Source organism: Rhinatrema bivittatum, chromosome 6, assembly GCF_901001135.1.
Source record: "Rhinatrema bivittatum chromosome 6, aRhiBiv1.1, whole genome shotgun sequence".
Classification (NCBI taxonomy): Eukaryota; Metazoa; Chordata; class Amphibia; order Gymnophiona; family Rhinatrematidae; genus Rhinatrema; species Rhinatrema bivittatum.
This window is the reverse complement of record NC_042620.1, coordinates 286,836,137-286,862,895: the sequence shown is the minus strand read 5'-3', so window position 1 is coordinate 286,862,895 and position 26,759 is coordinate 286,836,137. Positions and strand designations below refer to the sequence as shown.

Genomic DNA, 26,759 nt, shown 5'->3' with positions numbered 1-26,759 from the left:
AATCATGAAACAATCTTAAAATCATCTTTAAACAAAATAAAAACATTCCCATAAAACAGTTCAATCAATAAAGTATTCTAAAAATAGGTGTCAATACAAAGAAATCTTTGTTTCTTAAGATTTTAGTGCATGGAATGGTTCTCAAATCAGAGGGCAACCTTTTCCAAAGATCAGAGGCTACCACTGAGAAATTACATTGACGAGTCTCAGAGATATGTATTCGATGTACAGAAGGAACTTCTAAAATTTCCCCCTTTGATGAAGCAGTGATCTTGATGGAATATAAGGTTTCAAGAGGGCATTAATCTAAGGAAAATAATCTAGAGCTAGCAGATTGTGAACTAGCAGGACAATTTTAAATTTAATTCTGGATTTCATGGGAAGCCAATGGAGATATAAAAGCATTGGGGTGTTATGATCCTGTTGTGAACAGCCTGCAATAAGCCTAGCAGCAGCATTTTGAATCAAATGCAGTGATTTAATTGTGCTATATGAAAGACCAAAATACAAAGCATTACAGTAGTCAAGCAAAGGCATAATCAAAGTTTGAACTACTGAGAAGTCATTAAGCTGAAGCAATGGAACTAGTGAACATAACAGACATAGTTTATAAAAACCAGCTTTTACCAAGGATTTCACTTGTGATGTGAGTAATGATTTGAAGTCAATAATGAAGCCCAAACTCTTTGCCTTGTCAACTATTTTAACATCCTGATAACCAATGGAAAGAGCTGGGGGTATTGATATGTATTCATGATATTGAATAAATAGTATTTCAGTTTTTGATAGGTTAAGAGAAAGCTTATTTTGGGATAGCCATAATTTAATTACTGCTATGCAACGTGAAACCACCAGGGTAGTCTCATTCCAAGAATTAGCATATGGGATGTAAAACTGAATATCGTCTAGGTAAATTTGGAAGCCCTTGCAGAGGTCAGTCAGCAGATTGCAAATCGGAGTCAGATAGATATTAAATGTAATGCAGATAGAGCTGATCCCTGAGAGACTCCCGATTGCATATCATACAGTTTTGAACAAAATCCATCAAGGCAAACCTGTTGTTTCCTATCTCTCACTGGGAATGAAACCAGCTCAAAATCGATCCACTCATACCCAAGATTTTTTAGACGTTTTATTAACACTACATGGTTGACGGTGTCAAAAGCGGTGTAAAGTCCATCAGAATGAGAACATATCTTTAGCTTTTGTCAAGGCTTTAGCTTTTGTCAGTTAGTCAATAAGGGAGATCAATAAGATTTCAGTGCTTAAAGACTTCCTAAAACTATATTGGAATTGGTGGAGAATCTTATTTTCATCAACAAAATCTTCTAGGTGCTTCAGCACCAGAGATTCTAAGATTTTCGCCATGAATGATAATGATGATATAGGCCTATAATTACAAAGATCTGACTGATCAAGCTAAGATTTTTTAGGAGGGGGTGAACTACAGCTAGCTTAAGAGCTGCTGACACATGAAACACTACAGACTCAGAAGTGTATTAGGTTATCCAAAGACTCAAACTGGGGAAAGAGGCCAGATAGGATGGACTGGGAATGGAATTCTACAAAATCTTAAAATTCTCAGCATTATCCTCTCTGACAATGTTCCATAATGACCTTTTACTGAAAAAGGTATTATCCCATGACTTGAATCAATCAATAATTGTGGTCTTACCAAAGAAGAATAAGGACCCACAGGAGACGGGATCCTACCATATTGTTTCCTTAATAAATGCTGACCTAAAAATCTTTGCAGCCATTTTGGCTAACAGAATAATTGTTATACTGACAGATTTAGTGCATCCCAATCAAACGGGGTTTGTGAAAGGGAGACCTGGGGTCAAAAATGTTAGGAGGTTGACAGCTGCATTGAGTCAGCAATCAAAGGGCGATGGTTCTCAGCCTGGATGCAGAAAAAAAGCTTTTGACTCCATATCCTGGGAATATATGTTTTGGATGCTAACAAATCTCTGGATTCAAGGAATGCTTTTAGACAGGCTTAGACTCTTGCACAGTAATCCAAGAGCAAGACTCTGTTGCACTGGAGATGGACCCTTGGCCTGGCACAGGATTGGTATGGCCCTCTGGTCAGACCCAGAGAGTGCCTGCCACCAGGAGGCGGAACACACGAGGAGACAGAGGCCAGCTGGAGCTTTGCCAATAACAGTCCAGGGTTTCCTCAGGTTGAGCCCTTGGGTACCTGGACTGCCTGGACTTAGGTGGGCCTCAGGTGGTCTCCGAGAAAGGTAGCGGAATGGTGTGCCCACCACGAGCAAGGGTGCGCGGCTGATGCAGAGAGGATGGACCAGACCCAAACTGGAAGCTCCGGAGACCTCAGGGAGGTAACAGTTCAGGAAGGCTCTCCGAGCGAGACAGGCAGCACCTGCAGATCTGGTCGGGTGAAGGCCATGGATGGAATCCAAGCAGGCCAGAAGAGAGTGTCCAAGTGAAGCGCAATGGTCAAAGCCAGAGTATCCATCCAGAAGTGGTCAGCCAAAGCAGGGGTCAATACCAATATTAGTCCGAGCATAATCAAGGCAAGTGAGAGTCAGTTCGTAAGATTTTAGTACATGGAATGGTTCTCAAATCAGAGGGCAACCTGTTCCAAAGATCAGAGGCTACCACTGAGAAATTACATTGACGAGTCTCAGAGCTATGTACTCGATGTACAGAAGGAACTTCTGTACATCGAGTAGTCAGGCAAGCGAGAGTCAGTTCCAGGCAGCAGATGAAGAGAGTAGTCAGGCAGGCAATGGTCAGTTCCAAGCAGCAGACGAAGAGAGTAGTCAGACAGGCAGTGGTCAGTTCCAGGCAGCAGATGAAGAGAGTAGTCAGGCAGGCAATGGTCAGTTCCAAGCAGCAGACGAAGAGAGTAGTCAGACAGGCAGTGGTCAGTTCCAGGCAGCAGATGAAGAGAGTAGTCAGACAGGCTGAGGTCAGTACTAGAGATCAGTCCGAGAAGGTACTACCTGAGTAAGGACACAGGAAGGAACACACGGAGATGCTGGAAGAAGGAGACGCTGGAACAAGGAGAAGCTGGAACAAGGAGATGCTGGAACATAGAACAGGCAAACTAGTACACCACGGTGTCGACCCGATTGCCAAGGCGAGGTCCTGGGGACAGGGCCTCGCTATATATAGGGCAGCTAGGTTATATCATTCTGCTTCCAATTTGGTCAGGATGTCGGCCGCGCAGGCACCTAGGGGCGGGGCAGAGGCGGCCAAAGACACGGAGCCCCAATGGGAGCTCCGCTGTGAAGCCTGCAGCATGGAAGAAGCTGGAGAGGGGTGCGGTGAGCATCGGGGACGCTGGGAGCTGGCAGCAGAGGCAAGACTGGAGCTAATGGAGGGCAGCGCGAGGTGAGCAGGCCCGGTCACGGCACTTACGCGGTCGGGACGAGCAACAGTACCACCCCTTCTAGGCTTCACCCTTACTGGTTTGGGTTTTTCTGGGTGTCGCTGATGGAACTCTTGAAGGAGATTTTTATCGAGAATGTGGTGAGAGGGCTCCCATGAATTTTCTTCTGGGCCAAAGCCTTCCCACGACAGGAGGTATTTCCAGTGGCCCCGACGGCGTCGGACATCTAAAACCTCTCTGACTTGTAAAGTGTTTTCAGGTTCCGTTGAGTGTTGTGTTGATGGAGGAGGCCTTCCGGAAGGCCAAGACAGGACCAAGGGTTTGAATAGTGACACATGGAACGTGTTGTGAATCCCCTTGGAAGCTGGAATTTTCAATTAGTAGGTAACTGCTCCTACACGTCGAAGGACGGGGAATGGACTGATGAATTTGGGAGCTAGCTGTTGGGAAGGCAGCCGTAGTCAGATGTGCTTAGTACTAAGCCAGACTTTTTGCCCAGGCAGGAACAGGGGTGTGGTTTGATGATGGGCGTCTGTGATGCGTTTGGCCCGGTCAGCTGCTTGGCAGAACCATTCCTTCACTTGGTTCCAGAGCCGGTGTATGGTTTGTGCTGTAGATTGGGCTGCAGGTGAGAGTACACTGAGTGGAATCAGTAGGGGTATACGAGATTGACGACCGAAGTCTACAGCGAAAGGGGAAACATCCGTGGCAGAGGCGATATGGGTGTTATAAGATAGTTCCACCCATGGCAGGAGGTCAGCCCAGTCATCTTGCTGGTCATTGACATACGATCGCAGGAAGGTTTTCAAAGACCTGGCCATTTGCTTGCGGATGATATGCTGATGTTGGGTTTAACGAGATATTGAACGTTTTACAGAGAGACCTCCAATATTTAGCGGCAAATTGAGGACCATGATCGGAGATGATTTCTTGTGGTAGTCCATGTACACAAAATACATGGGTTAGGAAGAGTCAAGCTAACTCTGGAGTCGATGGGAGTCCAGGTAAGGGACAAAGTGGGCTATTTTTGAGAAATGGTCTATTATGACCCAGATGACAGTATTTCCTTTTGAAGGAGGCATATCCACAATGAAGTCTGTGGAAAGACTAGACCAGGGCTTGGTGGGCACAGGAAATGGTTGAAGAAGCTCCCATGGGTGGTCAGTCGGGGGGTTTTGCTGTGCGCAAACTGGACAGGAGTCCACGTATTCTCGGGAGTCCTTAGTCATACCAGGCCACCAATAGTGCCTTTGGAGCATCTCGAGAGTTCGGGCTCGGTCGGGGTGACCATCAGTTTGGAGTCATGAGCCCAATGAAATACACGTTCACGGAGATGGCAGGGAACCACTGTCTTCCTGGGTGCTACCATGGTAATGGTGGCAATAGATGTGCAGGCTGGGTCAATAATGTCCCTGGGAGTCTCAGGTGGGTCTTCTGGCTCGAAGGAGCAAGAGAGCGCATCTGCACAGAGATTTTTCACCGCTGGGCGATAGCGGAGCTCGAAGTTGAAGCGTGCAAAGAACAGGGCCCAGTGGCCTTGTCGTGGGTTAAGGAGCTGGGCCTTCTTTAGGTGTTCCAGATTTTTATGGTCAGTGAATATCGTGAATCTGTGTTGTGCCCCCTCAAGCCAGGGATGCCATTCCTGGAGGGCAAGTTTCACTGCTAGGAGTTCCCGGTCTCCTATGGTATAGTTTTGTTCTGTGGAGGAGAATTTATGTGAATAAAAAGAACATGGAACTAGGGTTCCCTTGATGGAGTATTGACTCAGGACCGCTCCTGCTCCAATAGCGGATGCATTGACTTTGACTATGAAGGGGCAGTTAGGATCCGGGTGATGTAAACACGGGCCAGTACAGAAGGCCTTTTTCAAGGCATGGAATGCTGATTGGGCCTTCAGGCTCCACACTCGAGGATCACATCCTTTCCTGGTCATAGCAGTGAGTGGAGCGGCCAGCGTGGAGTAATTGGCGATGAAGTTTTGATAGTAATTTGTAAATCCAAGGAATATTTGTAGGGCTCGGAGACCCATTGGTTGAGGCCAATCTTGAATATCCTGGAGTTTGTCGGGGTTCATGGTGAACCCGCGGTTGGAGATGATATAGCCCAGAAATGGGAGGCTGGGTTGCTCAAAAATGCACTTCTCCAATTTAGCATAGAGATGGTGGTCTCTGAGACGCTGGAGGACTGTTTGAACGTGGGAACGATGAGTCTCCAGATCTTTGGAGAAGATTAATATATCATCTAGATACACTATGATGAATGAGTACAAAAGGTCTTGGAAAATCTCATTCATTAGCTGCTGGAAGACTGCAGGGGCGTTGCAAAGCCTGAAGGGCATTACTACATACTCGTAGTGTCAGTCTCTTGTGTTGAAGGCGTTTTTCCAGATGTCTTCCGGTTGAATCCGTACTAGTGTAGATCCAATTTAGTAAAGACTTGCAGTTCACTGATAAGTGGCAGATACCGGTCCTTATGGGTTACTGAACTCAAACCTCTGTAGTCTATACATGATCTTAGACTGCCATCCTTTTTCTTTACTAAGAAGAACCCGGCGCCTGCCGGGGAAGTAGAGGGTCTTATGAACCCTTTGACCAAATTTTCCTTGATGTATGCTAACATCGCGTGGGTTTCTGGGAGTGAAAGAGGATAGGTTCTGCCCTTGGGAGGCGTGGTTCCAGGTAGGAGTTCTATGGGGCAGTTGAACTCTTGGAGTGGAGCAGGATATCGGCGTTTTGTTTGGAGAACACGTCTTTAAATTTCAAGTATGGAGCAAGTAACCCAGGAAGAGTTGTAGAGCTTAGGACTGTCACGGATGGAGACACTTGCTGTAAACAGTGGGTTTGACATTGAGGACCCCACTAGGTGAGTTGCAAGGACTGCCAGTTGAAGTGGGGCTCATGTAACTGGAGACAAGGAAGTCCAAGGACCACGGGGTGTGTTGATCATTTCAAGATCAGGGGGGAGATCTCCTCATCATGAATAGTCCCAACAGTGAGGCGAAAGGCCAAAGTACGATGAGTGATACAATCAGAGAGAGATTCTCCTTGAATTGAGGTGATGCATAGTGGGACCTCCAATGGTTGGACTGGTATCTGAAGGAGTTTGACAATCTCTTCTAAAATGAAATTTCCACTCGCTCCAGTATCCATGAGGGCAGTGGTGGCAAATGAACGTGACTCCCTAAAGAGGGAGACAGGCAGCAACAGTTGAGGGCCAGAAACTGTAGTGCCCAAGCTCGGGACCCCCGCCGAGCTCAGGCTTTGGAGTTTCCCAGACACACAGGACAAGTCTGGAGGAGATGTCCGGCACCACCACAATACAAGCAGAGACCAGATTTTCTTCGTCTGAGACGTTCCTCTGGAGTCAGACGGCCGCGGTTGATCTGCATTGGCTCCGAGGGAGGTTGAGGAGCCACTGGTAAAGCCTTCAACCGGGGACTCATTGAACAGGGTGGCCGTAGAGCAGAAGGTCGAAGACCTCTTATCTCCTGATGCCGTTGCCGAAGGCGGTAGTCTATTCTACCGACCAGGGAAATCAGGTCTTCCAGAAATATGGGGATCTCGCAGGTGGCTAGCTCATCTTTAAGGGCAGGAGACAGTCCCTTGAGGCAGAGTGCCCACAGGCAGTCCTCTTGCCAACCCAACTCAGTTGCTGGAGTTCTTAACTCCATCGTATATTCAGTGAGCAAGTGCGAATCTTGACGGAGGTGGAATAGGTGGTGGCCAGCGACCGCCTGTCGACCTGAGTCCTCGACGATGCATCAGAAGACAGAGATGAACTGAGGGAGCTGGTGAAGAATTGCATCGGAATGCTCTCAGAACGGGGAAGCCCATGCTAGGGCTTTCCCCTCAAGGCATGAAAGGATTAAGGTGATCTTTGTCACCTCATCGGGAAAAAGCGAGGGTTGCAGTGAGAACTGCATATAACATTGGTTTATGAAGCCTCGGCAGAGGCAAGGATCCCCAATAAAATGGGGTGGATCTGGGAGGGCCAGCGGTGCCTGTGAGGGCAAGGTATGGGCAAGAGCCCCTGGGTTGGCCATGGCAGATTCCTCCAGTTGAGAACGCATCTTTTCCACGCAGGAGGCCAATGCTTCCATGATCCGCTGTTGTTCTCGAACACGAGTGACCAGACCAGGGATGGCCTGCAAGGCAGGCAACTCCGCCGAGTCTATGGCCTTGGCAACCTGTTGTGCTGGAGGTGGACTCTTGGCCTGGTGCAGGATTTGTACGGCCCACTGGTCGGACTCAGAGAGTGCCTGCCACCAGGAGGGGGAGCACACGATGAGACAGAGGTGAGCTGGAGCTTTGCCAATAACAGTCCAGTGTTTCTGCAGATTGAGCCCTTGGGTACCTGGACTGCCTGGACTTAGGTGGGCCTCAGGTGGTCTCCCGGAGAAGTAGCAGATGGGTGTGCCCACCACGAGCAAGGGTGAGCGGCTGATGCAGAGAGGATGGACCAGACCCGAACTGGAAGTTCCAGAGACGTCAGGGATATAACAGTTCAGGAAGGCTCTCCAGGTGAGACAGGCAGCACCTGCGGGTCTGGTCGGGTGAAGGCCACGGATAGAATCCAAGCAGGTCGGTCTGGTAGTCATGGAAGGCTAGAAGAGAGTGTCCGAGTGAAGCGCAAGGGTCAAAGCCAGAGTATCCATCCAGAAGTGGTCAGCCAAAGCAGGGGTCAATACCAAGGTCAGTCTGAGCGTAGTCAAGGCAAGCAAGGGTCAGTTGCAGGCAGCAGATGAAGAGAGTAGTCAGGCAGGCAGTGGTCAGTTCCAGGTGGCAGACGAAGAGAGTAGTCAGGCAGGCAGTGGTCAGTACCAGAGATCAGTCCGAGAAGGTACTACCTGAATAAGGACACAGGAAGGAACACAGGGCGCAGGAACACTGGAACACAGAGATACTGGAACAAGGAGACGCTGGAACAAGGAAACGCTGGAACACAGAATAGGCAAACTAGTGCACCACGGTGTCGACCCGATTGCCAAGGCGAGGTCCTGGGGACAGGGCCTCGCCTTAAATAGGAAGTTCATGTGACATCACCAGTCGGCGGCCAAGGGCTTCCCTTGCTGGGTCCTTTAAAAAGAGTGACGTCAACCCCGCATGCGTGCCTAAGGGCGGGGCCGAGGCGACCAAAGACGCGAAGATGTGGAGCTCCGCTGTGAGGCCTGCGGCGTGGAGAAAGCCGGAGAGGGCCACGGTGAGCATCGGGGATACCGGGAGCTGGCAGTAGTGGCAAGACCGGCGCTAGTGGAGGGCAGCGCAAGGTGAGCAGGCCCGGTCGCGGCGCCCATGCGGCCGTGACGCGGAACAGTTTTGATAGTTTTTGTAAGATTTATTATTGTTTAATAAAGAAATTAAAACATATTGCAATGAGCTGAACATCTGACTGAGAATACCTGGTCTTATACAGACTGAAATTTAGCCCATTCAGCAGAAGCTAAATTTAATAATAGCACTGAAACAAAGTGACTGTTTGATTGAGAACACCTGGTGGTATATTGACTGAAATTTACTATATTCAGCAGGTTTTAAAATGTTTAATTTTTATTCACTTGGGTTTTTGATATTACACTAAGCACTTGGATTTTGGAAGAATGATAAAAGAAAGCAAATATATAGCAAAAAAATTAAGTATTTTTTAAGGTGTATAATCATTTATTAAAATGATCAGGCTTTGATTCTGCTCTATTTAATCCCATATGAATGCACATTTTTCATTCATTTTTACATTTAATAATTTAATTTTGTGGGTTATTGGGTGTAATTATGTGAATATTGTATTTTTTGGTATTTTTTCCATTGTTATTGATTACCAGTTTAATAGAAGACCTTCCTTGTATATTACCATTACCATAGCCTCTAGATTACAACTGCATCAGTTTTAGACACATTTTGGTTTCATCAAGACAACCACCAGCAACTCAGTTGTTTTTTGCTTTCTTTAGATTGTTTCTAGTATTCCTTTATCATATGAGATTTTTTAACAGCTTTTGACACTTTTCCAAATAAGCATTACATGTTTCTTGGATTTTCTATAAATGGATTACTTTTGCCTAACCTAAAATCTCTAGAACTGTAACTTTAGTTAATTATTTACACAATAAACATTTATAATGTTCTGGGGCACAGGTTGGGGAAAGAGGAGAAACTTACCAGCTATTATCTGCACATCTAACACAATCCTTTCTGGCCTGGAATACGGTATTGGTTTAATTGCCAGCTCTGACAAAGACACCATGATCTCGGCCCAGAGTGACATTAGGGCCTCAGGATCCTCAAGATTGCGAATACAAGTAGAAGGAACTGTCAGGATAATGTTTTCTGAAGCAAGTTCAGCCCAGGGAGCAGGTAAAAAACGGAGGGTCGAAAGCCAAAGGGCGGTGTCAGTTTTGCCTGTGTCAGAAGAGATTAAAAGAGAACGCTCAGGTTTTTCCCCAAAACATATTTGTCTTCTTACTACTTACTTAGGCCTGGATTCTCTAAGGTCACAGCCCTTAGAGAATCCGGTGGTAATGGGGGGGCAGGGGGCGAATCGGGGGGGGGGGCGCGGACCTGTTATAGCCGGCAGCGATCGCACCTCTGTGGTGAGATCGCTGCCGGCTTTCGCGCCGAATAACTACACCATAAAAGGTGTAGTTATTCGGCGTGAAACTGGCGGCGATAAGGAATCTTACCTTTCGCCGCCAGCGATGTGTCCGCAGCGTCGCCCCCGGTGCCACCCTGACTCCTCCTCTTCCGGGGCTGACTCCGCCCCGAACTAGCTATTGCACGCGAAAAGGGACCTTTCGCGTGTGAAACGTCCCTTTTCGCATGTGACAGTGTATTTATTTATTTACTTCTTTTCTATACCGACGTTCATGACAAAGTCATATCACACCGGTTTACATCAAACATGGGTGAGTTACATCGAACAAGGGGGTAATAACGATAACTTAGACCTTAAGCAGGGACGAGAAACTGGGAGAGGATTACCGGGGGTAAGGAGATAGGAGAGGTTAGGGGTGGAGGAATAAATAACTAAATGACAATGGTTACAGGAAAAGAAATACGTATGTGAAAATTGTCATAAAGAGAGGGGAGGAGGGAGGAACACAAGAATAGTAATAATGATTACACCATGATGCTGAGTTGCTGACCCCCTTAGTTGGTAAACACTTTTGTACATTTAAACTGTGCTTATATCCTAAACATTTTGCAGCTAACTTGCTGTAATAAAACATATCTCAGAATAGTACAATTCATTTTCTGTCAATGCTTGGGTTATTTTTCCATAGCATAATTTCAGCAGGGTATGACTGGGGAGAGCTTGTATACTCTGTGTTGGAACTTTTCCAAGACACTTAAATTAACAATCCGACTATTGTCAAATGAGCAATGGAATAATATTTTCTGTTTTTATAAAATGATGAATGAAGTGCTTCTGAAAAGTTCAGAGTAGTAGTATAAGAACAAATTTCCTTCACACTAGCTAGAAAGGCTGCCTCAACCTGTCTTTGGAAGACCACCATCAGGCAAAAGAGTAAATTAATCTTCATATTGGTAAGAGGGTAATTTTTCTAACAATATGCATAAGAAAGCTGGCAAATACATACACAAGTTGCACCAATTTTCAAAAGCGTAGAGGAGTAACAGTGATTAGAACAGCAAGTTAAGAACCAGGAAAGCCACAGTCCAAATCTCTCTGAATTGTAACTGACCGAAAAGTTGGTAGCATACCCTGGCAACATACAGAGCAGCACTGCACACATCTGCGAATGTGGTGAAAGTCTACCACCTCCCAGCTGGGGGTTTGCGGTGGGTCAGAAGGTGACGGTAGGAGTTCTGGCTGAAGTGAGAATGTGGGGTAAAGGGAGGCAGGAGGCTTAGAACTAGTTAATTTTCATATCTGATGAGGTGGGGAAGGACTATAAGTTGCTATAGTGTGAAAACTGGTTTAATTATTTCGGAAGTTGGGGGATTGAGTGCTAGGTTCAAACATTTTAGTGAATTAGTTTTGGGGATGGGGTATTGTATCTGCTTGATGGTTAGATTTTTTTGTGTCTTAAATAGCTATTGGGAAGATTTACTAAGCCACATTTTGACTACAATGTATGTTAAACACTGTATATTGTGGATATAATGCAATTTTTCAGCTTGAAACCTGCCCCTATTACAATGAGCTACACTGCATATCATTTGCATGTATGAATTATGCAAATTCATGCAAAGCAACTCATGCATACCAAATTCTAAGGAAATAAAATAACATGACTGACTTTGAAAAAATTCAGCCACATTATTTTATCGCATATGAGGGAAGTGTAGCTATTTTCCTGTGGAAGCATTGGGACACTAGCATAGGGTGCTGATGGTCCCATGGGAAAATTTAACAGGTTAATCAGCCCTAAGCACCCTCAAAGTTACAAATTACCACCAGGGGTCTTTGGAGACCCTTAGCCTCCCCATCACCTTTCTAGGCTGCTCTGGCCCATCACAAGCCCAAAAATGTACCTTAAAAAATGCATGGTAACTTCCAAAACCCCTCCTCTTTTTCATAATAAATGGCCCCTAGGGTTTCTAATATACCCCTTCTTTCCAAGCCCACCCACCCATCCTCTCCATCCCTTCACCCCCCAGACCAAAAATAAAGAAACTCTCTGGGGTCTAGTGGGCCCCCAAGCCCCTCCTTCCAACCCCCAGCCATAAAAAAGAAGCTGGTTGTCCTGGAGGCAGCGACATCCTCCCCACCTTTTAAAAGGCTTGGTGGGGTTTTAGTGTAGGCCTGGAACACCTCCTTACTCAGTGCCTGGTCAATTCCATTTTCTAAAATAGCATTGATCTGACCTTGTATTGACCTTGACCCTATTGGTTAAATTTGGCTGCATGGGGGAAAGGAGGAGAGCCGACTGTTTGCCTGGACCCCAGTCGAGTCGCTATTGCGGTTGGAGAGAAAGAAAAACCTAACTCCTCGACGAGGGAGGAGGGAGGCGCGGCTGAGAGACTGCCCCGTTTGTGACGTCATCAAAAAGGCCCCCGGACCATCATAAAAGTCGGGCCCTGCGGCGCACAACTGGGGAAAGGAGGAGAGCCGACTGTTTGCCTGGACCCCGGTCGAGTCGCTATTGCGGTGAGAGAAAGAAAAACCTAACTCCTCGACGAGGGAGGAGGGAGGCGCGGCTGAGAGACCGCCCCGTTTGTGACGTCATCAAAAAGGCCCCCGGACCATCATAAAAGTCGGGCCCTGCGGCGCGCAGCCAAAGCCGCGCGCCCCCCTGGTTTATTTTTTTTTTGTTTTTGTTTCCTTGTTTGATTATTCCATATATTTGCTTGGTAGTTACTTCCCTGTAGAGGATATAGGAAGGAAACGTAAATCCAAGACCTGTACTTCCTCACCAACAACTCCAGCGTCTAGAAAGGTAGGACCCATGGACAACCATATTATACATATGGGTGAGTCTATGGTAAGGGACGACGTAGAAGGGAATTCCCAATTAGGGGTATCCCTAAGTCCCAGGTCCGCACAACTCCCCCTTACAACCTTTGAGGGAGGGTATTGGTGGAACTGGCACTGCTGAAAACCTTCAGTCAATGACCCAAGACCAATTAGGGACTGGGATCACTGCGCAAGGGAATAGGCAAGTGTTTAATGTAGTAGAGGATGAGAGAATAATTGTTAGCAATAGTTCTGTGCCATATCCTATGGTAATGCCTGATATAATTAATGAGGGTGAAGAGATTAATGTTGAACCAACGAATGTAACTCTACTAGATGTTTGGAGGTTTGTCTGCAAAAATAGATAAAAATTGACTAAATCTGTTTCCCAAGTGCATGATTTTTCTCTCCCAAGTGAGAGCTAAATTTGAGGACTTGGGAAAGCAGGACCTTTAAAAGTAGAACAAGCTGCTGCATGTTTTTAACTCCGCAAGTAAATGTGTTGCATGCCACCAATACCTCATTTATCAAGATAATTTGATGCTACATAATCAAGTTGAATTTTTGGAGAACGAGTTAAGATCGTTCAATTTAAGATTATGAACTTTCCCAAAACTAGATTAATGTCTGCTATTGAATTATTTAACAATATGTAGTTGAGATATTGTCTTCGAGAAAAGATAAAATTCCTGTGTTATCGAAATTGTATTACCCTGCCTACTAAAAGATTGCTCCCCAAGACCAAGAAGGGGGTACAGATGTATTGAATAGCCCTGGAGTCTCTAATTTTTTTAGAGGACTCAATGGGACAATGTCAATATAAGAGCCACATTGTTGGTATATTTTTCCTTAAAAAAAGATAAGGATGTATTTTTTTTCAAAGTACTTCCAAACTAAAGGACTTTATCTTTTGCGGGCAAAAGATTCAAATATTCCCCAGATGTTTCACGCGCAACGCAAGCGCTTAGGAAAACAATTTCTTAATTAAAAAAAACAGGTTTCTCGATCTGGGAGCCAGTTATTTCCTAAGTTTCCCTGCAAATGTCAGGTAACTTATCAGAATAATAAGTTTATTTTTATGGACCCCTCACACTTGGAGCGATTCTTGAAAGACAAGACTCCTAAGCAGTAGGTAACATTAAGTTAAAGGAGTAGGGTTGCAATAATAATAAAGACAAGCATCAGTTAGGAAACTCTCCTGTTACCCTTAGATGTGGGCTAGGAAAAATGTTATGTTTGTGAAATTTGAATTATTTAAAGTTTTCTGATATATCTTGATGTACTTGCATTTGTAAATAAATGTTATAACTCAATAAAATATAAATAATAATAAAAATTGGCTGCATAACCTTATCCATCTATATTCAAATCTATATTTATCTATTATCCAGATAAGCTTTCCTAAATAACTTTAGCCAAGCATAGTAAGCAGGAGTATTGTCCCACTGAATATTCTGTTAAAATTATCCAGGTAAGCTTATCTGGATGTTTGCTACTTTCCAGCTTACTGGACTTGTATCTTTGTTTTGACTGAGGAAAGATAGCATCTCTTCTTTTCTTCTTTTTTTTTTTTTAGATTATGATGAGGGCTTGTGTGAGTTGCCTTTTTTTTTTCTTTTGTGTCTGGTACACTTTCAATTTGAATATTTCTATCAAATGGAGTATTTTTTTTTAATTTTGATATATTATTTACTATATTATAATTTCTGATTTAATTTCTTTCTTGAATTCAAAATTTTCTAAGCAATGCAATATTGGTAGATTTAAATTATATACTTATAATATATTAATTTTTAAATATATTCAGCCATATATAGTCTCTGATGCTGCTGAACAGTGATTGATGAGTTATGTAAGTGAAATGGAACTACTATAATTGCATAACAAGGTTATGCAATAGCATTGAACATTTAAAGAGTTATAAAGCACCATGGGTCATTCATCCAATCAAATTGCTCTATAAACTGACATTGCTGCAAGTGTGGACCCTTAGGCCGAGGTAGAATAGATGCAACCTGCAGGGAGAAGCCCTGCAGGTCCCACTGTCGGCAGGTGGAGCTGACTAGGACAGAGGCCCAAAAGGAACTTCACCAATACCAGCCCTTGTTCCCCTTAGGTTGAGCCCTCAGGAGCTGGGGCCAGATGGACTTAGGAGTGGGCCTCTCTGGAGGTGAAGATCCGTCACCTAGAGAATGTTGCAGGCCAACATGAAGAGAAAACCTATGTCAGGACAAGCAGTGGTCAGGGCAGGCAGCAGTCAAGGCAAGGTTGGGTTCAGGCTGTGGTCGGGGACAGGCAGAGTTCAGTCAGTGTTATGGTTCAGGCAGTGGTCGAGGCAGGCTGAGTTCAATCAGATATGGAGAGAAGACAGTGGACAGTGGCAGGCAGAGATCAAGCAGCGTCAAGGTCCAATCCGAGAGTCATGCCAGAAGTCCAATCTGAGGTCAAAGTCAGAAGTCCAAACCAAGGAGACAAGGAACAAAGAGGAGGATGAAGGAGCACAGGAGCAGGAGGGGACGCTGAAGTCAGATGAGGGAAGACTGACCACAAAGACAAGACGAACCAGACTGCCAACAGAACCAGAACCTGGAATGAGACATAGGAACTCAGAAACACACAGCAGGAACCAGGAATCAGGAATAGGAATGCAGAGATAATGCACTTCTCAACTGAGATGACCTACTGCTGAGGTACTTGAGAGGCATTCCAGGCAGCCTTTTATAGTGAGGGGATGATGATGTCATCAAAGGGTGCCTTTCTATAATTCCCGCCGTTGGCCCTTTAAACTTGATAAGTTTGGCACACACACACCCTAAAGAAGCAAGGCCATGTCGGTGGCATGCTGTTGTGCCGTGATACAGCCTGCTGCCACATTAGAGAACCATGGTTAGGATTAGCAGGGGGAGGAGAGGCCTACGCAGGACATCGTTGTCAGCTGCATCTACCGTTTGGGTGTCCGCTAGCATCCATCGATGTTGGAGTCTGGTGGGGGTTGAAGGTGAGTGAGACGGCTTGCAGGAGGAACCCGCAAGCTGCCAACTGCAACAGTACCCCCTCCTCTAAACCCCCTCCCTGAGGGTCTAGGCTTCTTGGGTGCAAGATGTGAAACTTCTTCAGAAGGTTCTTATCTAAAATAATGGAGGCAGGCTCCCAGGTGTTTTCCTCTGAACCGTATCCTCTCCAGGACATAAGGTACCCCATCTCTTGCCTCACTGTCTAATGTCCATACTCTCTTTCACCTCATAGATAACATTATCTACAGATGACATGTCTTGAGGCTCGGGTGGTTTTCTTGAAGGCCAAAAGAGGACTAGAGGCTTTAATAGTGAAACATGAATAACATTGTGAACATAGAGAGTGGAGGGCAACCATAGCTTGTAGGTTACTCGCCCAAGCTGGCGTAGGATTGGGAATGATCCTATGTATCTGAGAGCAAGCCACATGGTGGGCATCCAGATCCGAATGTGCCGGGTGCTGAGCCAGACCTTAACCCCATGCTTAAATTGTGGAACTGGTTTACGGTGAGCCTCTTTAGTTTTCTTGGCCCTCTCAGCTACTTGCCAGGTTCTTGTGGCCTGGTTTGGCCTCCGTTGGAAACAGGATGCTGGGCTTGATGAACCTTTGGTTTGACCCAGCATGGCAATTTCTTATGTTCTTATGTTCTTGGTGTGCACCCAGAATCCTGGAAGCTCCTGGGCTGTCAGTTGGGCCACAGGTGAGGGGATGATCAATGGAATAGGCAATGGAGTTGATGGTTGTCTCCCATACACGATCTAGAAGGGCAATGAGCCCGTAGCAGAGCTGATGTGGGAGTTGTGGGAGAACTCTGCCCATGAGAGGAGAGAGGTCCAGTTATCTTGCCGGTCATTTGCATAGGCTCTGAGGAAGCTTTTCAGAGTGTAATTGGTCTGTTTGAATTGGCCACCTGCGCCATAGTATAATCCAAAGAAATGTTGGAATTTTTACAAAGGGAGCACCAGTATTTGGCCGTAAACTGAGCCCCTTGGTCGGAAACAATGTATTTGGTCAGGCATTGCAGGTGGATGTTGTGGTATATGAATAGTCAGGCCAGCTCCCAGGCCATGGGAAACCCTGGAAGCAGAATGAAATGAGCCATTTTTGAGAAATAGTCAACTACGACCCAAATGATTGTGCAGCCATTTGAGAGAGGGAGGTCCATCACAAAGTCAGTGAACAAATGGGTCCAGGGTTCCCTGGGGGATGACAACGGCTGTATTAACCCCCAGGGTTTTCCCATCAAAGGTTTCTAATGTGCACAGGTGGGATAGGAGTCCACATAGGCCCGGACATTTTTTTGCATCTGGGGCCACCAATAGTATTGCTAGAGCATCGTGAGAGTACAGGTGTCTGCAACATGGGAGTCGTGGGACCATTTCAACAATTTTTCTTGGAGTTTGCATGGAACAACTGTCTTCTCTGGTGGGACGATCATGGTGGTGGCCAGAAGAATCTGGGTGGGGTCAGTAATATGTCTGGGAGGTTCTGGAGTATCTTCTGTCAGGAAGGACTGGGATAGGACATCAGCTTGAACGTTCTTAATGGCTAGTTGGTATCTTAACTCAGAGTCAAAATGTGCAAAAAATAGAGATCAGTGGGTCTGGTGGAGATGTTCCAAGTTTTTATGATCAGTGTAAATATTACTGCGATAATGAGCTCCTTCGAGCCAGTGACACCACTCCTCAAGTGCAAGCTTAATGGCCAGAAGTTCTCTGTCGAAAATCCCATAATTGCGCTCCACAGGAGAGAATTTTCTTGAAATGAAGTAGCATGGATGGAGAATGTCTTTAACTGAATGTTGACAAGACTGCCCCTACACCCAAAATGGATGAGTCTACTTCGACAGTGAAGAGTTGACTGGGATCAGGATGATGGAGACAAGGTTTTTGTAGAGAGGTGTCTTTCAATTCTTGGAAGGTGATGATGGCCTCCGGACTCTATACCTTGTTTCTGCTCCCTTGTGGGTGAGAACCATAAGAGTAGTTGGAAATGAAGTGCCGAGAATAGTTGGCAAAGCCTAAGAATCTTTGCATGGCCTGTAGGCCTGTGGGTTGTGGTCAGTCTTGGATACTTTTGATCTTATCTGGGTCCATGCAGAATCCCTTGCTGGACATGATGTATCCGAGGAAGGGAAGTCTTTCCTTTTCGAAAAGACACTTTTCTAGCTTTACGTATAACTTGTCTCCTCGCAGTTTCTGGAGGACTAGATGTACATCCCGGTGGTGAGAGTCAAAGTCTTAGAAAAAATGAGGATGTCATCAAGATAGACAATGACAAGGTGAGTAATTCTGCTGGCGTGTAGTTTCTGTGTAGGGATGTCTTGTTTTGTTTTCCTAATAGGATGTATATTTGTGTTTTACAGTCTGGTGTAATATTTGCAATGTTGATTTTTCATACCGTTTGTAAGTGTGATGCAGTACGACCTGGCCCGGGGCAGAAACAGCCGAGACACAGCCAAGCAGAAGCTAGTGGTACCAAACTTAGCCACCGGAGGGCGCTGAGGAAGGTAGCAAAGACTACACTTCCCAGGTTCCCTGAACCAACACCTGACCCCTGGCTGGAGCCTGAGCAGGAACAGGTGGAGGAAATTGGGACTGATCCCTATGACTCAGCAGTCCATGGACGTTGAGGAAGAGGGCGTGCCACCTGGTGGAGCTGGCCACAAAAGCCCGGCTCCTCAGAGTCTGAGGAGGAGGAGATGGAGGTAAGCTGGGGAGAGGAAAGCTCCAGCTGTTCCTCTATGGAGGTGGAATAACCAGGAGGTTGGGGGATGGTAAATCCTGTATTGCTGTTGGAGGATGTATGAGAAGGCGGAAGGGAATTGTGTTTTAAATGCTGTTACCCTGGGCTTGTAAGGACAACCACGCTTAGTATAAGGCTGCAGCCAGCGAGCTACAGCACCACATTAAACTCTTATTGATTAAGATCCTTTTTCTGTGTACTGTTGGGAGTGCCAGGACTGGGCCTGGCACTCTGACTAGAGGCTGTGAGGAGTCCATAGCAGCGCTGTGCATGAGCTGTGCAAGGGACGGACGTGCATAGGAGCAAAGCCAGAGGCCTGAAGCCCAGCAAAGCCCACAGCATGCTGAGCGGAGGGCCTGATCGTGACAAATGGTGGCAGCAGTGGGATCCTTGAAACTCGCTGACTGGAGGGCGGACCAGCGGTCAACTACCTGTGCTTTACTGACCTAGTGAAGGTAAAGGTGAAGGAGGGCGTCGGGGCAGGATTGCTCACTGAAGCCAGGGAGAAAACAGAAAAAAAAAAAAAAGAGGAAAAAAAAAAAAAGTCTTGCCTCTTTAGTTTCTGGTAAGCATCCAGAGCTAAGGGGTGGGACCGAGGAGAAGTACGACTCTGCGGAGCCGAAGGGGGCTGGTGTTGTACGGCCACACTTGGTTTTTTTCGTGTTGTTTCCAGGCATGGCGTCCGAGGAAGTGCTAAAATGGATGGCAACCCAGATGCAGCAGCAGCAAGAGGCCATGCAGCACATGATTCAGCGCATGATGGATCACCAGCAACAACAGCTCCCGTTGATCCAGATGTTGGAGGAGCAGCGCAAGGTCACCAGCTCTGGGCCGCCCAGCAGGCTACTGGAACAGCAGGTACCCCACACCCGATGACTGGGACTGGCGGAGTAGGCCGGATGGACCTCATGCACGGTATCCACCTAGAGAAGATGGGTCCAGGGGATGACCCTGAGGCCTTCCTGGTCACGTTTGAACGGGTGGCTAGTGTGGCTGGTTGGCCCAGAGAACAATGGTCTGCCCGGTTGGCCCCTTGTTTAACGGCGAGGCCCAAGCCGCCTATAGGGCTTTGGCCCCGGAGCAGGCCATGAACTATGCCTTGCTGAAGACAGCCATCTTGGACCGACTGGGTATAACCCAGGATTGGTATCGGCGCCAATTCAGGGAAACCTGGTTACAGCCGAAAGACAGACCTCGGGCCCTGGCCCAGCATTTGAAGGACCTCGCATATAGATGGCTAGAACCCGAAGGGAAAACGGTGACTAAGCTCATGGAGCTGATAGTGCTAGAACAGTATAAGAGCACTACCACCTCCAATGAGGAGCTGGGTGATTCGCCAAGGAGCAAGTGGGCTCGAGAGGGCGATAGTGAATACAGAGAGATACTTGGAGGCAGAAGCGCTATGGGAGGTGCGCATCCTCCAACAAAGAGAAAGGGTCTAAAGGACCAGGTCTGAGTAAGGAAGGTAGTCAAGGGGTTGCAAGGAATCAGAGAGGTCCCTACAGGTGCCGGTGGAAGGGGTGGACCGCAGGAAGAGACAGGCCCAGGACGGGAGGCGGGGGTAAGCCGGCCCCAGGGCGATGTTTCCATTGTGGTGGGGGGGGGCACTTCAAAAGGGAGTGTCCACGCTTAGCGCCGCTATGCCCATCCACCGGAGCGAAGGGAGGAAGCAGTATCCAGGACCCGAATTACTTTCACGGTTAACAGCCAGTGCAGGCCTTAATAGACAGGCACTAATCAGGCGCTCTCCAAGAAATGGCTGTGGCTTTGGGACTCAAGATGCCCCAAGCCCAAAAAGGGGAGGTGGTGATACGTGTGTACATGGTACGGCCGTTAGGTACCCGGTATGAGGTACTGGTGCGTTGGAGAACCCATGAGGACATCGTAGAGTAGCCATAGTAGAAGGATTGCCGGTGCCCCTCATTTTGGGGAGAGAGTGGAGGCACTCGCGGAGGTGTTGGCGGGCAGGCAAACTTTGATAACCACGAGCCCAAGCCCAGACACAAGAGGTACGTGAGCATGAACCCCCTCTAGGAGAGATTTTTCCCTTTGAGGAGGGGGAGGTGGTGGAAACTCCCCGAGCGGAGAGAAAGAGGGAGAAGAGGGACAGACTGGCCCAGAGGAAGGTGAGGACGAGGGGTCCACTAAAGAAATGATAGGCACCCTGCTAGCCAGTTCCCAGATTTAGAGAGGAGCAGGTTAAGGACCCAGCCTTGAAGGTGGCCTGGGAAAAGGCTAAAGTATCTATACAACAGCTGCTAATAAAGAGGCTATGATATACCCCTACTTTATGGTCCAGAAGGGATTACTTTACAGGGTGGAGGAAGGACTGCAGGGACAGGGACCGCATAAACAACTGTTAGTGCCCCTACGGTTTCAACCCGAAGTCATGTCACTGGCGCATGACCATCCCCTGGCCGGGCACTTAGGCCTGCATAGCACCTTAGCCCGTGTCAAGCGGCGATTCTTCTGGCCAGGTATTTACAGCACAGTTAAGAAGTTTTGCATCGTGCCCCAACTGTCAGTTGGTCGCCCCAAGGGCCCCCCCTAAGGCACCCCTGGTACCCGTGCCGGTAGTACATGAACCAATGGATCGGGTAGCGGTGGTAGACATCATTGGACCGATAGAAAAAAGTAAACGGGTCATCAGTATATTCTCGTGGTATTAGACTACGCGACCAGATTTCCGTGGGCCGTCCCTTTGAGGTCTACGGGGCAAGGGTGGTAGCCCCGGAGTTGATAAGGATATTTTGCCAGTTCGGCTTTCCACGTGAACTACTGACAGACAGGGGTACCAATTTTATGTCCCGGGAATTAGCAGGCCTATGGGCCCAGTTCGGCATTAAACATATACGAACCTCAGCGTACCACCCCCAGACTGATGGGTTAGTGGAGCGCTATAATCAAACCCTGAAGTCCATGATGCGCAGTTGTCTAGAAAAAGATGCTAGTAATTGGGATCGCCTCATCCCATTCTTGTTGTTTGCCCCGGGAGGTGCCCCAAGCTTCCACAGGGTTTCACCTTTTGAACTTATTTTTGGGAGACAACCCCGGGGTCTGCTGGATGTCATACACGAGCAGTGGACGGGGCTGAGGCGGAACCTCAGGACATCATAAGTTACATTGGGGGTATTAGGCAGCATGCTGAGACGCCCTGGGTTTGGCCAGGAAAATCTCGAGCAGGCTCAAGAAAGCAGCAGAAGACCTACTACGACCGGGGGCTAGGGACCGGGAATTTCAAGAGGGAGATCAGGTCTTAATATTGGTGCCTACGTCCCCTAACAAACTTTTGGCCAAGTGGAAGGGCCCAGGGACAATTTTAAGGCGCCTGGGGGGCCCCTAAATTATCAAGTCAAGGTAGGACTTAAGCGACCCCAGGTGTAACCACGTTCAATTTGCTGAAACCCCTGGGTAGAGAGGGCAAAGTATGGCTGCGGATACGATATCAGATGGAAGAGGTGGATTTAGGTCCACAAGTAGGGGAAATTAGTAAAATAAACGATGGTCCAGATAGGAGAGGAGCTAACTCCCAGGCAAAGAGCCCAAATACAGAAGATAGTTAAACAGGCCAAAGACGTGTCTCTCCCCGTTGCCAGGGCGAAACCACGCTAATTACCCATGAGATAGTAACACCAGCCAGGACAGGTGGTTAGGAAGAGGCCCCTATCGCCTCCCTGAAAGCCATGCAGGATGAGGTTAGGAGGCAGGTTGAGGAGATGTTGCAAACTGGGGGGTCATCAAAGAGTCCAGTAGCGCCTGGTGTAGCCCCATTGTCCTGGTGCCTAAGCCAGATGGAACTTTACGTTTCTGTATAGATTTCCGGTTGGTTAATGCTATCTCCACTTTTGATGCCTAACCCCATGCCACGGATCGACGAACTAGTAGAGAGGCTGGGACGGGCTCAGTATTAAACCACCCCTGGACCTGACCAAGGGATATTGGCAGATTCCCTTGGCCAAGTCCTCTCGAGAGGGAAAACAGCGTTTGCCACCCCAGCGGGGCTGTTTCAGTTTGTGCGTATGCCGTTTGGGACTGCAAGGAGCTGCGGGCTTCTTGTCAGCGCCTCCTAAACTGGTTGTTACGCCCCCATATAGCGTATACAGCGGCCTATATGGACGACGTCATTATATACTCCACTGAGTGGGAATCACATCTAAAAAAAAGGGTTAGAGCGGTACTTCAGTCGCTTAGGGATTGGCGGGGTTGACTGCCAACCCGGCTAAATGTAGGATTGCCCAACGGGAGGTTAAATACCTAGGACATTCTGGTGGGGCGAGGGGTGGTGAAACCATTGCTGGATAAGGTGGAGTGCATTAAGGGATTACCCCGCTGCCCGAGACCCGAAGCAGCTACCGAGCCTTTTTTTGGGGCTAATTGGATGTATCGACGGTTCATACCACACTTTGCAGATCTGGCCACCCTTTAATGAATAATGTTAAGGAAAGGGACCCCAAAACAAGTTTGCGGGTGGGGCCCACTGGAGGTAGAGAGGGTGAGGGACTTAAGCGGGCCTTGTGCCGAGATCCCGTGTTGAAGGCGGTTGACTTCACGCTACCATTTCTGTTACAGACGGATGCCTCAGGGTGTGGGTTGGGGGCAGTTTCTCTCCCAAGTAGACAAAGGGGAGGAACACCCAGTCTTGTAACCTTAGCAGGAGACTTCACCCCCTGAGGAAAAATATGCCACATGGAGAGAGAATGTCTAGCCGTTAAAGTGGGCTATTGAAACACTAAAAATATTACCTGGCGGGGCGCCCCTTTTGTGTTAGTGACAGACCATGCACCCTTAAAATGGTTTGCACGTCATGAAAGAGTCCAATGCCCGATTAACCAGGTGGTATCTTAACCTCCAACCTATCGATTTGAGGTTAGGCACAGGGCCGGTAAGGATCATGTTAATTGCTTATTTCTTCCCGGTTGGGGGAGAAGACTGGAACTCGGGTGCGGAGTTCCAGGGTTTTAAAAAGGGGGGGGGGGGGTGTGATGCCTGGCCCGGGGCAGAAACAGCCGAGACACAGCCAAAGCAGAAGCTAGTGGTACCAAACTTAGCCACCGGAGGGCGCTGAGGAAGGTAGCAAAGACTACACTTCCCAGGTTCCCTGAACCAACACCTGACCCCTGGCTGGAGCCTGAGCAGGAACAGGTGGAGGAAATTGGGACTGATCCCCTATGACTCAGCAGAGTCCATGGACGTTGAGGAAGAGGGCGTGCCACCGTGGTGAAGCTGGCCACAAAAGCCCGGCTCCTCAGAGTCTGAGGAGGAGGAGATGGAGGTAAGCTGGGGAGAGGAAAGCTCCAGCTGTTCCTCTATTGGAGGTGGAATAACCAGGAGGTTGGGGGATGGTAAATCCTGTATTGCTGTATGGAGGTATGAGAGAGGCTGGAAGGGAATTGTGGTTTTAAATGCTGTTTACCTGGGCTTGATAAGGACAACCACGCCTTAGTATAAGGCTGCAGCAGCGAGCTACAGCACCACATTAAACTCTTTATTGATTAAGATCCTTTTTCCTGTGTACTGTTTGGGAGTGCCCAGGACTGGGCCTGGCACTCTGACTAGAGGCTGTGAGGAGTCCATAGCAGCGCCTGTTGCATATGAGCTGTGCAAGTGGACGGGACGTGGCATAGGAGCAAAGCCGGAGGCCTGAAGCCCAGCAAAGCCTCACAGCATGCTGAGCGGATGGGCCTGATCGTGACAGTAAGGTTGTTGCTGTTTGAGTGCTGGCAATTAGTGCTGTTATGGGCATGGGATTTTTTAATATATTATAATTTAGTTTACACAAGACTTTCTGATGGTCAAATCCAAACCCATAACAATAATGCTAATACCATATGGGTTCCAAGTGTCTTTTTTGCAGGGTTTTCTGGTTGGTACCACAGCAGTACATGTAAATAATAATATACATCTTGTAAATTATATTTTTACCTCAGAAGACTGTACCCTGAATTTCCATTTTCAGGTAAAATTTATTATAAATACATAATTTTAATTGTGTGTGAGGAGGGATGGACCAGAGAGAGATGCAAGGCTATAAGGCTCATCTAAGGCACCTAATACCCTTGCACCAGCCTGGCTGCACTGGCTCTATATGGGAAAGCAGGATGCCATCTGGAGCTAAGCTGCTTTGGGTCAGTGGTTCTCCGCAGTCTGGCCAGTCTTGGCCAGGGCTTAATGTTTTTCTTTTTTTAAATCCCTGAGGAACTGCATGGATTACTTCTGAGCCTCTCTTTCTGGAATAGGGAACCTTCTGTCTGAGGTGGCTAGGCTTATCTTTCAGTGGGCATCTGCTGTGGAACCAGTGAGTGTCCTAGAGAGTGGAGATGCCAAGAAGGGGTGGGAATAGGAAAGAGAGGGGGCTACTGCAGACTGGGGAAGGGCTGCAACAAGCAAAAAAAAGTCTCAATTAAAAGAAATCAGGTTCCAAAAGCATACAACCATGACCCCCCCCCCCCCCCTCATCATACACCTCATACCCCTCCTCCCACCCCCATCCCCTCCTCCCACCTCAACAGCTCCTTCCTCCTACTCCCACCTCCTCAGCCCATCCCTCCTCCTACCCCTCCATACCCCGCCCTCTTCCCTATCACCTTGTGAATAGTTAAAGAACCTATTGTGAATAGTTAACATGAAACCTACTCTTTCTCTACCCCCAAAAACTTACCTCCCCTCACCCGGCCACTCTCCATCCACCTCTTTCTCTTCTACTTTCCTTAAGAGTTTATCAAGTAATCACCTGATAAACCACCTATCACATGTTTGAACAGTGCCATAATGTTTATCTATTCTATCTTTATAGTAAAGCTAAATAGTGTTTATCTATGCTTATCTTTCCTAAATTATTTGTAAAGCCTGTTGCTACGTTACGTTACATTGTGAACCGGGGTGATGTTTTTAACGTGCCCCGGTATATAAAAAACTCTTAAATAAATAAATAAATAAATATAAAAAACAAGCTAAAAATTATAATAGAGTATTCAAACAACTCTGTAATACTCGAACACAACATCAGATATGTCAAGATGGGTGCGTAATGGGCTTCAAAACGGTGTCCAAAGACAGCACCAAACCTTTTAATTCATCTGCTGGTTCCAAACAATTTTCTAATTCAAAATGATGTTTTATTAAGATTTAAAATCTCATATTAATGCACTATGTACTTAGCTTTGAAAAAATGGCTGCCTTGCTAAGAAGTTTCAAAAAAGCTGTGCCCAAGACATGACACCCATCTGACATGGGCCCATGTTTTGGTGTCTTAACGCCTGCCTCAGGGAAACGAATTACCTAAAAAAGATAAACAAATATGTGATAAATCTAATATTGAGTGAACCTACTACTTATTATCATGAAGACACCCAAATGCCAACCGAAAACAATCCCAACTCATCTCATAGATCTACACTATGTCAGGTATTAAAAAATGGTGGTTAGCTTCACAAAACGCAACCCCTTATTTAAATAATATTTAGCCCAACTCTTCACACAGGAACCAATCACAAATCACTACCATGTCATATCCCCAGATGGTACTAATGGCATCAAAACGAACCATTATTCACTAACATATCAGCAACTAGCTTATTCTATTTCTTTATTTAAGCCATAAGGTTGTACAGAGTTTCAGGTGATATATATCCAACATTATTCTCTTCTAACTAGTTCTGCATCATGGTCCTCACCCCTTAAATGTACCATCACTTTATCTAATACTGTGAATCTAAAATATGAAAAAGAGTGATGTGCAGACAAACAATGAGTGACTAAAGGGGCTTCAACCCTTTTTCCGTGCACTAGCACTCTAATGTTCTATCATCCTGATCTTCAATTGGTCTTTTTCTTTTACATATATAAAGTAATTACAAGTGCACACCACATAATATAAAGAACACAAATTGATTTACAAGAACCAGCCATTAATGATGACTAGCTAGGCTTTTGAAGGGTAAAAATTCACCATCAAAAGGCTGTGGGCAAACTGAACACTTACCACACAGATTATGTCCATGACTCTCAGCAGGAAAATCTAACCAGTCCTATCCTTCACAATACTCAGAATGCACAATCATGTCCTGAATATTACAGCCATGCTTAAAGGCAAAAATTGAAAGATCACAAAACATAGAGTGCACTTGCAAAACATGCCAGTGTTTCCTAATACTGTGCTGAATCCTATATATTGTAGGAGATTAAGGCAACACAACAGGTAATGCGATTACTGGTCTCAACATGATGG

The 26,759-nt window shown here is 46.8% G+C and overlaps 1 protein-coding gene across 6 annotated transcripts in view; it reads right to left on the bottom strand.

Moving 5' to 3' along the window:
* Positions 1-26,759, bottom strand: part of LOC115094347 (TRPM8 channel-associated factor homolog) — a 267,622-nt gene that overhangs the window by 120,851 nt on the left and 120,012 nt on the right. For all 6 annotated transcript variants that reach the window (XR_003857531.1, XR_003857532.1, XM_029607299.1 and 3 more), the window contains one exon: positions 9,514-9,753. Coding sequence is in view for 4 of the 6 variants with exons in the window: in XM_029607299.1 (XP_029463159.1) it covers positions 9,514-9,753 (240 nt within the window). In the remaining 2 variants the exon portion in view is untranslated. The remainder of the gene's footprint in view (positions 1-9,513; positions 9,754-26,759) is intronic.